The 10,637-nt window shown below is 27.2% G+C and overlaps 1 protein-coding gene across 1 annotated transcript in view; it reads right to left on the bottom strand.

Moving 5' to 3' along the window:
- Window positions 1-6,193: 6,193 nt before the first annotated feature.
- The window catches only part of LOC8270561 (probable acyl-activating enzyme 16, chloroplastic), a 46,742-nt gene continuing 42,298 nt past the window's right edge, over window positions 6,194-10,637 (bottom strand). The window contains 6 exon segments of the mRNA XM_048371797.1: window positions 6,194-6,653; window positions 6,766-6,823; window positions 8,852-8,997; window positions 9,088-9,167; window positions 9,386-9,545; window positions 10,441-10,578. Coding sequence (XP_048227754.1) covers window positions 6,561-6,653; window positions 6,766-6,823; window positions 8,852-8,997; window positions 9,088-9,167; window positions 9,386-9,545; window positions 10,441-10,578 — 675 coding nt within the window. The 3' untranslated portion in view covers window positions 6,194-6,560.

The raw sequence follows: 10,637 nt of genomic DNA, 5'->3' as shown, positions 1-10,637 counted from the left end.
GTTTTCATAACAAATATTACTACTAAATTGATATAATAGTAAACCAATAATAATAGATGAAACTAATAGATATATGAAGGTAAAGAAATCATTCATTAACTAAATAAATAATAAGATTCATACAAAAGTAAAAGGGTTTAAACTAAACATTTATGAAAACTAGCCTAACATATTTAACCTAATGATCATGGTATTAAATAGAAAGACATAAAATAATAAAGTAAAAGCTCCCTCTAGATCTAAGATTTCTTCAAGTAGAAACAAGATTGGTCCTCACTCTCTACTTCTTGAAAAGCTCCTTAGATCTTAAAAAGAGTAATGAAAACTAAACTAAAGTGTTTATGGAACACTATAGAGAATTATGGGGAGAATAATGGTGGGCAGGTGTAAAGAGCAGATAGGAGAAAACTCTCCTCCTTTAGAATTAGGTTTTGCAGAGATATATATATAGAGAATAGTTCTCCTCTAAATAAACCTCCCTAGAGATGTATACCTAATATAAGTCTATATAATATATAAGACTTTAAGTATCTTTATCTTCACCAAATATTACCCTATAAATAACTCTTAATATAAATCCTAATAATTATACAGAATGTCTAAAATGTCCCTTGGGCCTTGTAATTAGCAATCCATGCGTCTTAATCTTGGGCTTTGATACAAACATGTCCAATTAAGCTTCTTTTCGAGTATTTAGCTTAATATTTTTCTTTTTTATCTAATATTACCTGAAAGTAGACAATTAAACTTAAGTAAGGTAAAATCACATATTTTCACCATTTTATATATAGAAATATATCGTTAAAAGTCTAAAATACCCGAAGTATCTATATATAATTTGGACCGATCAGGAGTTTCATACTATGTATCAAGTGCATATTTAATTTTGCTATTCTATTGTTAGTTATATTGTCATTCTCTCTTTAAAACATGAATTAATTTGAGACGTAAATATATCACCATATCAATGGAAACCACTTAAAGCAAGAATTCAAGAAATTAAGGAAATAAACATTAATCTTGATAAAAAGCTGAAAAATTAATAAATCAGGTCAATACAAAGTTTATTAATGGAATTAGACTTAATTCCTACCAATATCAAAATGACTAAAACTAACCACTTAATTAATTAAATCTTCCCTTCAAAAGAAAATTAATTAAATATTTGAAATTGATAAATTATTTGATTTTTTTCTTTTTTAATGACATGAAATCTCTAATACATAATACTTTAAAGAGTTATATCAACTAATTAACTTAATCTATAACTACGAAGGTACTAAGTCAGTAACCATAAAATTAAGTTTATACCACTGTTGTTCATTAATATTTCAAATATTAACTTAATGTAGTTACGAATTTAATTAGATGAAATAAATCTAAATAAATTATTTATAGAAATTATTATCATAATTTAATTCTAACCATACTTATAATAAATTTTTAAATTATGTAAATATTGTAAGTCGAAAAAATTTAAGATATTATATTGTTACTTGGAATAATATTCTTTTGTTGACCTATAGTTGATGTTAATATGATATAGTTTATATTTAGTTGATTTTTTTTTATTCGCTACTTCAATTTCTTTCCTTCGCTAAATATAATTTTTCTTAGTAAACCTATAACAGAAATAAAAAAGAATTTATTATCTAATTCATATTTGTTTAGATTTTAATTTTAATTATTTTTATTTATTTAATAATATTTTGTAACCGAATGATTTTGTTAATTTTTGGTTGATATTTACTTGATGTGTGGTTAATTTTATAACTGGTATTGTTGATGTTTAGTTGATGCTTGGTTGATTTACAGATCCATGAAGCAGTTAAATTGTTTTTCTTGGTCAGCTTTTGTTTTTCTCTGATCTCTGTCATTTTAGCTTTCTTTTTATGTAAAAGAATAAATATTGTCATTTTGAACTTTTCTTAGAAATTTTAAATTTTGCTCTCTGTAAAAGTTTACTTTTTTTATAAATCCTATGTAAATAAATTATTTCAGCTTAAAATCTTTTAATTTTTGGATTAAATTATTTTAGTTACTATTTTATTAATTTGATTTGTCTTTGGTTTCTTTACTTGAAAATGATATCTACTTCTTAAAATAGTTCTAAAATATTAAACATATATTTTTTTTGTTAAAAGAATAATGTCTTAGTGTTGAAAAATATTAGAAATTGAATTTCAATCTCACATTAATAATTCTCATCATCTTCAATAATAATAATAATTGCTATCCCGGCATTGAAGAGAAAATTTTTATTAATATAAATAAAATAAAAGTACTTGCATATAGTGAAAATAATTGCTTCCTTTTTTTATTAAAAAAATAATTTCTATGCAATAAAAAGATGCATGTTATAAACAAAAGTATTATATGAATAATTAAGCAAATATTTTTTCTTATAAAAAACATAAAATCTCTAAAACAATAAGAAAATATAGGTATAATATAAAAAGTTACATGTGTCCTATAATCATATTAATCGTTTTCTTTTTTAAATTTCTTTATAAGTCGAAAATCTATAGTATTATCATATTTTTGTATAAAAAAAAAAATCAGCTTGAAAGGGTTTTTGTGAGCTTGTGTGCTTTAGAGGTATAAATTTTATTGATTTTGTAAAAGTTTTAAATTTATAATTATATAAAAATTTTAAAATTAAGCTACACTCGTAAAATCATGCAAAGTGGAATGTTTATATAAATCTAAACAAGAAAAATGTATGAATAAAGTAGTATTTACTCTCATATTAGTTCAAGAAATGTCTAACACAAGCTACAAATAATTCAACTATATAATATAAAGTAAATAGGGAAGGTTTCAAATTTTAATTTGAAAATGATAAGATTTTTAGAGAGTGTCATAGTCGTGACGTAAGTTTAAATTTATAATAATTTATTAAGAAAGTCATTCATATTAATTAATTAGTTGATATGAAATATATATTTTTAAGAAACAAAAAATTTTAAATTTATATAAAAACATATTATCCTAAACTAAAAATAAAAATAACCATTTGTAAATCCCAAAATAGAAAATATCCACTAATCAAGGGTCCTATTTAAATGAGTGTATTAGTATTGAATGTAAAATGTCATGCAAAAGATTTTAGTTAAAAGGGAGATCTTTGGAAGACGTTTTTTATTGGAGGTAAAAGTGTCATTGTTGTTATAAAACGAGGTATTTTTATAAAGAACTGTTATATATTATAGAATATCACTCGTAGTATTGGCAATTTATGTCTTACACCCTGATCCACCTTGTATAGTGGATCACAGGCAGGGACATATGTGCTAGCTAGTTTAGTTATTGTGTTTTTTTTTTTTAAAAAAAAAAAAATTGACTTCATAATAAAATAAATTATAAAAATTAATATTCTATAATTGAAAATTATATATTAAGTAAATATTTTTATATTTATAAAAATTAATTTTTATATATCCAATAAAATAAAATTTTAATATTTTATAATTATTTATAATATTTTATGAATAATAATAATTAAATATTTTTAATGTCTTTTATAATTTTTTTATACATAAATTTAAATTATATGTGTTAAAAATAGTATAATATCAAAATGTATCAAAATATAGTTAACACATGTTGAAAAATTTATATCTCAAATTTTAATATATAATATATTTTATATATATATATATATATATATATATATATATATATATATATATATATATATATATATATATATATATATGTATTATAGTATTAACATAATTAGTAACATTTTATTTTATTTTTGATTAGTCATATACTTTAAAGAATTAAAAATCGATATACTTTTGACAAACGATAAAATAAATTATTTATTAAAATTTATATAATATAATATTTAGGAACTCTTTATATATTATTAGTAAATGATACTAGTTTTTTTTTCTTTTACATTTGATAATTTAAGTATTCCATCAATATATAATTGATATTTCTATAAATAAAAATATTATATTTTTATAATGGACATCAATACTTATATTCATAGGATAAGTTTTATTGTCTACTGTAACAATATTTATTTTGTATTCAGTCAATTTTTAAATATTTATTATTTTAATAAAAAATATTCATTATTTATTAGCTACATGTTCATTATTTTAATGAAGGATATTCATTATTTATAAGCTACATATTCATTAATTTATTACTGTCAATTCAGTAATTATAAATTTATACATGTTTCTCAAATCACCGTGAGATATTTATCTTCAGATGAAAATGATATTGATTCTTTAAAAAAGTTAGATTCATTATTTTTGTGATGCTTATTGAAACAATTTTGTAATTGATATAAGTATTCATCATTTATAAGTATAATATTTATTAGTTTGTTAATGGATATTCATTATTAATGAATAGTATATTCATTAATTTATTTAAATGGAGATATATAACATAGACATAATATAAATCGTCCTTAGAGTCAGTAAATAAAAAAAAAGTCAAACTAAAGTTATCATATAAATATTTATATTGTGATACAAATAATTTTTTAATAAAATAAAATTAATAAACAATAAATATTTAGTACGTATTTAATAAATATAAATTAATAAATATTTAATATCGATTTAATAAACTAAAATTAACAAATTAAACGCACGTTAACTCCAACGTAGGTGCTGTACCTAGTTGCACCACATTACATTGTAATTTAAATTTCAGGATATAAGGCCTCCGCAATACTAACCTTTTGGACAATGCCTTTTAATTTTGACTATTAATGTTTTGACTTGTTACTTAATACAATAATTATATTTGATGATTTCTAAAATCAGTACTTTAGTGTAGCAATAAGATAAGACTGCATTAGCAATAAAAGCTAAGTTCAGACTTGATCAAAAAATATATATTTGGTGACTTATGAAATGCTACGATACGGATAATACTCTCATCACCAGAATGGGTTCTATTTTAATTCATTAATCTATCAATACGTGGGGTACTTGAGCTCTTTGAACTTAGTATCAATACTTCAACTTCTTTTTTCTTTTTAGTACCAAGATTCCTATTTTCTATTTCAATTTAGGATACTAACACTTTTTTGGTCTATTTTTGCTAATGTGGCCATTAAAAAAGAAAATTTTAATTAATTTAATACATTATCAATTTCAATTTACTAATAATTTATTATACTAAGCATATAAAATCCACCTTTTTAAAAAATTTTCCACATTTAAAAGTAGGCTCTATATGCTTAGTAGGATAAATTATTAATGATCTGACGTTACCAATATAACGAATCATTTAAAAATATTTCATTTCTATTAGACACATCAATAAAAATAGGTTGAAAAAGTGTTTGACACTCTAAACTGAAACAAAAAAAAAAAAAAGTATTGGTACCACAAAGAAAAAAATTGAAATATTGCTATCAATTGAAATTAAGTCCAAAAATCTGGCACCAATAGACCAATTTACCAATCAATATGTTAAAGATCTAAAACATAAGATGAGTCTAAACCATTCTCAACTTAAATTGAAAACAATTCCTTTGAAAATATCTTTTAGGTCGCAAAACACTTTAGTCCCTTAAAATCACCCATTTTTCATCAAAAATAGTATGACACTAAATGTGCTGCTTTTAAAACAATAGGGACCATAGTATACATCAAGGTAAAAACCTTAAAGGTGTTTTAGTGATTAACCATCTTTTTTAGAACTATATTACAAAGAATTGTTCATTGAACCTATTACACATTTCAATTTATCTTTTCCATAACATTTAATGATTTAAACACTTGTAGTACAAGTCCTTTACCTCATTCTTCCACTATTTGTGGAAACAATCAAGTTAAAACCCTTAAAAAGCATTCAAATGTACAAAAATTAATTTTGGTTTATAACGGATCAGGACCAATTCTTAAAGCACCAATTAATCATTTTAATAAATTTGATTTGCATTCTTATATATTAGGCCTTCAACATAGAGTATAATGCATGAACCATAAGTGACTTGACTCATCCATGAAAGAAAACACATGCTAACAATAAATGCTTACTTATAAATCTGAGCATATTAGAGCTCGTCAAGAAGTGCTTGGTACTACAATCATCAGAGGAACAATACCTAAACCTGAAGATGCTTCAGAGCTTTAATCTGAGTTACTGCTTATTCAAAGTGTCAAAACTGTGTGTACAGTTGAAAATGTCATAAAAGCACAGAGAAGACACATTGAGCAAATAATACTGCAATGATTCTTTTTTATTTATGTGGCATCAGCTATCAGGGAATCCAATTTGGGTAGCATTATTCTCATAGTGTGTGTATATATATATATATATTAAAGTAAATAAAATCTCTAGTTTGATTTAATCCAACAATCTCTCATCTATAAATTTTAGAATCGATCCTCACTCTCAGGAGCTTGTTATTGCCCCGATCACAAATCTACATGTCAATGTAGTTTTCAGGACCAAATCAAGAAGTTATTCTACACTTCACGTAGGAATTTACCTGGGAAGAGGTTATTTTCTTGTGACCGTATACCAAGGCCCTTTATTTAGTTATTCAATCTCATGTACCCATATGATCAATTGAACTACTTGTAGAGATTGGCTATCTGCTCTCTGTATTGATCCATGACTCTGTCCCTTCTGATTTTCATGGTTGGGGTCATCAAGCCACTTTCAATCTGCAAGAAATGAGTATGATGAGCCAAATGGTAAATGCTGCTCAAACATAAATATGAATGGAGTGAAAGCAAAATAAAGCCATGATTTCATTTATTTTAATTTAAGGTTTACCGTAAAAGGCTCATCCACAATGAGTATTGGTCCAACTTTAAATGAACAACTTGATGTCCTGCTTGTGACAAAAAAAGAAAAAGAAGGAAAGATTATTACTTTCTCATAGAGAATGATAATTCTACTATTACAGTTTAAAGAATATCATATTTCGGATTCAAATTCTTTTTCTAGGTGATAAATTGTAATATAAAATGAAAATGAAAGTTAGATAACTGTGGCAGACTACAATAAGCAAACACTCAATATCTGCATGAAGAGAGAAGCAAAACCAACTGAAAGAAGATATAAAGTAACATAAGTTAAAAGAAAAACAAGATTAAGAAAATACTATCTTGTATCTAAGCTGCATTCCTTCAAGATCTCTTCTCATTTCTTACACACAGCACAAGAATCATAAAAGAAATTCAAATGAAAATACTGCAGGAATTATGGAGGCTTATGGCAGAAGGCTTCAATTGTTTTCAGTAATCTCCAAAATAAAGAAAAAGGGATCATGAGGCCAAAAAGCTTTGCAGCTTGTGATTACAATGTGTGGCCAGCTGAGATTTATTTCTTATGCAAAAGCTAGGATGCTCCATCATCAACGAGGCAACATGATGGAATCTAATCATGAATGTAATGTAAAACATCTAGTGCTAAGGACTAAGAAAAATCCAAACCTTTAGAATGATTTTCAGTTGTAGTCAATGTATTTGTTTGTACAACTACATGCAGCATTTCAGTTGGTGTTGATTATGGCCAAACTTGGAAAAGCATGCACCAAAACTCCCAAATTATTGCCGTGTCATACTTTTCAAATAAATAAATCAGAGTAGCAAATGAACGGCATAAATAAGGAGATGGAAGATCTGGATGAGGACAGAGTTAAAAGATCTTATCATCCCTATTTCTTCTTTTCAAATTAATAAAATATAATTAATGATTGTTTAAATATAACTGATGACTTCTACACATAATAAACAATTTAAAGTGAGCTCCTTTTTCTTTTTGAGAATAAGAAAATGCATTAATGAGAATTAGTATCCAAAACGGACGTTATAAAGTCTGGGAAATTCAAACCAAACAAGCTGTGAACACATCATGAAACTGAGCTTTCTGAGCAAGAGTGTGAGCCACTTTATTAACCGACCTAGGGACAAAGAAGATTGATATCAACATTTGTGAATTTGCCTAGGACTGCTTGAATATATAAAAGAACTGAACCAAGGTAATTATTTTGGAACAAGGTAGATGCTGAACTAAAATTATTCTGAATAAATCATTTGCCAAATAAGCAATTTGGGATTCTTGGTACACGCCCTCTCAAATCTGGTCACAAATTTAACCAATTTAAAGGTTATAGTTATGAAATAACGCAATAGCCATATTTGAAAACTGGAAAAAAGACAAAAAGATTTGGATTTCGAGTTATTAACTCAAACCCAAATGCAAAACCTTTGTCATCCTGCTAGTAGCAAGGCCTTTCTCTTTTCCTTCCTTTGTCCAAATAAGAATCTCCTTTGTTTTTAGAATGCTCAAACCAAGCTCAGCTACCATAAACAAGGCCTAGATTTAATTGCCCTAAAGACTAGAAAGTGCATGTATGTTAAACAAGTTAAGTTCCATTGGGGATTGATACCAGTTAGTTGAAAGTTATGAAGACAGTATTCGAGAAGAATAATGGAATTCTTATTCAATCAGAGACAAGGAAACAGATCTAGTTTAAGAAAATATAACGAGAAAGAAATACGCAAAGGAAAGACAGTCTTCAAAATTCTCTATGAAGTCAATATATAAAAGAATTCTCCACATTAAGCCTACTTTTGAATGTCTGTTTTGGGACTTCCAAGAAAAGTAACATCACCTAATGCAGGATGACAAACTCAAACTAAATAATCCAAATGGAGAATATTTCAACTTCCTATTCTAGGCATTGCCTCTCCTAATTCTAACTTCCAGGGTTTTCCTTGAACTCAAGAAACTCATACAATTTATTCTAGATTACAGCAGAACAACTGGTTGAATATAAGAAAGCTTAAGAGTTCCAATTTAATTAAAACTTCATTCAAGTGTGACTATAGCATTTAAAGTTCAAGAATGTTACCAATTCCTAAGTTCCTCATCTAGCATGCTTGCCATTTGCTCCTTCTTCAGCTCAGAGGTGTTGGCATCTATAATGGACAATTTTTTTGCAGCTAGAAGTACCTCTTCTTTGTTTGGAACAATTATAGCTCCAAGACGACGTTGGTCCTGCATGTTATAGATGCCGATTAATAAATAAATGCATCAACTTAAACATGTTCAAAAGGCCCTACTGGCTTATTAATCCTCCAAATATACCTGACCAATGACAATGATCTGTTGAATAAGGGCACTTCTCATAGCAGCTTCCTCAATCTCTGAGGGCTCAATGTTTTCACCTATTTCCTCAAAACAAAGTAGGATAGTTAAACATAACATGCTTTTTATGCACTTTCAGCAATAAGCCTAACGACTACCAGGTTTGGCAGCAGAATGGAGTTGAACTAAATCACCAACATCTACTGCATTAAGCTAGAGTGCATAGAATATCTTCTGCTAGCACAGAAGATTCAGAACTGCAACATTATACAAGGAAAACCATAAACTACTAATATACCTGTTGAAAGAACTATGGTATCCTTAGCACGTCCCTCCAAGACAACAACACCACTACATTGGCGGCTTCGCCCAATTGAGTGGTGAGGAGCAATCCAGCCTATATCACCAGTATTTAGCCAACCTTCCTCATCTAATACTTGCTTTGTGGCCCAAGGATTCTAGTTGAACATTAACACAAACATGTTACACAATAAACACTATGGGAAAGCTATCATGAGTTTTGTATACTAATTGTTAGAAAGTTAGTCATAATATGAATACTGAAAAAGATATAATATCCTGAGGAAACCCTAGAATACATTCATATAATTGTGAACTTTCAGCACACACCATTTGGGCTGATCAAAGTTAAGAAAAAAAAAATGAAAGAAAATTGGTTCTTTACACCAATTTTGTTTTTTTAAGACAAGATTTGACCATGTTTCATTCGTTGTAACTGTAATGGCCTGGAGTGGACAATACAGCAAGAAAAACATAGAACAGAATAAAATGAAATAAATCACTCCATTTTTTGTCTGATTCCAGGATTAAGAAATAATGTTATTGAAATTATATAAATTTGATATGATTAATTGAAAGGTAAAATGAAATTTAACTCCTACCAAAATCTAAAATAATTTGTAAGTCTCATTATCATTTCATAAATCACTCGAAAAAAGCAACCTATTTCTAACAATAGAATACAAGGTCCATATAAGCAACAATGTTGTTCTAAGTTTGTATTGCAAGAACAAGTTTAGCACTGTGGATAAGTGACTGTCTAATCATGGTTTCTTAACATGTTGCTGCATTTTAAATTTCTAATATAATTGTTGTTAGCTGAATTCCCCATGTAATAGTGTCATTGCACATTCTATTGTAGTACAAGCTGAAAGGCTTTATAGTCTTTGGAAGGCAGGGGACACTGATGCCAAGCAAACTGACCCCTAATTTATTATGGTTCAAGTCATGGCAGTTACAAACTGTCACTGTCATGGTTTATTAATGGCAATTACAAATCTGATCCCTGATTGGTAATGGGCTCAAAAAACAGCTGTTTAGGGAAGATATTACCTTATAGTAACCTTTCATCACTTGAGGCCCCCTGACTTTCACAATCCCTTTTGATCCATCTGGAAGAGCTTCATCAGTTTCAGCATCTACCACTTTAAACTCTGTGTGCCGAATCGGATGCCCAATTGAACCAAGAACCTTCAAGATTAGGTAGTACATCATCTTATCTCAAGGTAGAGATAATAGAGAAGGCGACA

This window comes from Ricinus communis, chromosome 1, assembly GCF_019578655.1.
Source record: "Ricinus communis isolate WT05 ecotype wild-type chromosome 1, ASM1957865v1, whole genome shotgun sequence".
Lineage (NCBI taxonomy): Eukaryota > Viridiplantae > Streptophyta > Magnoliopsida > Malpighiales > Euphorbiaceae > Ricinus > Ricinus communis.
Note: the sequence above shows the minus strand (reverse complement) of the source record. Positions and strands in the feature narration are given on the sequence as shown.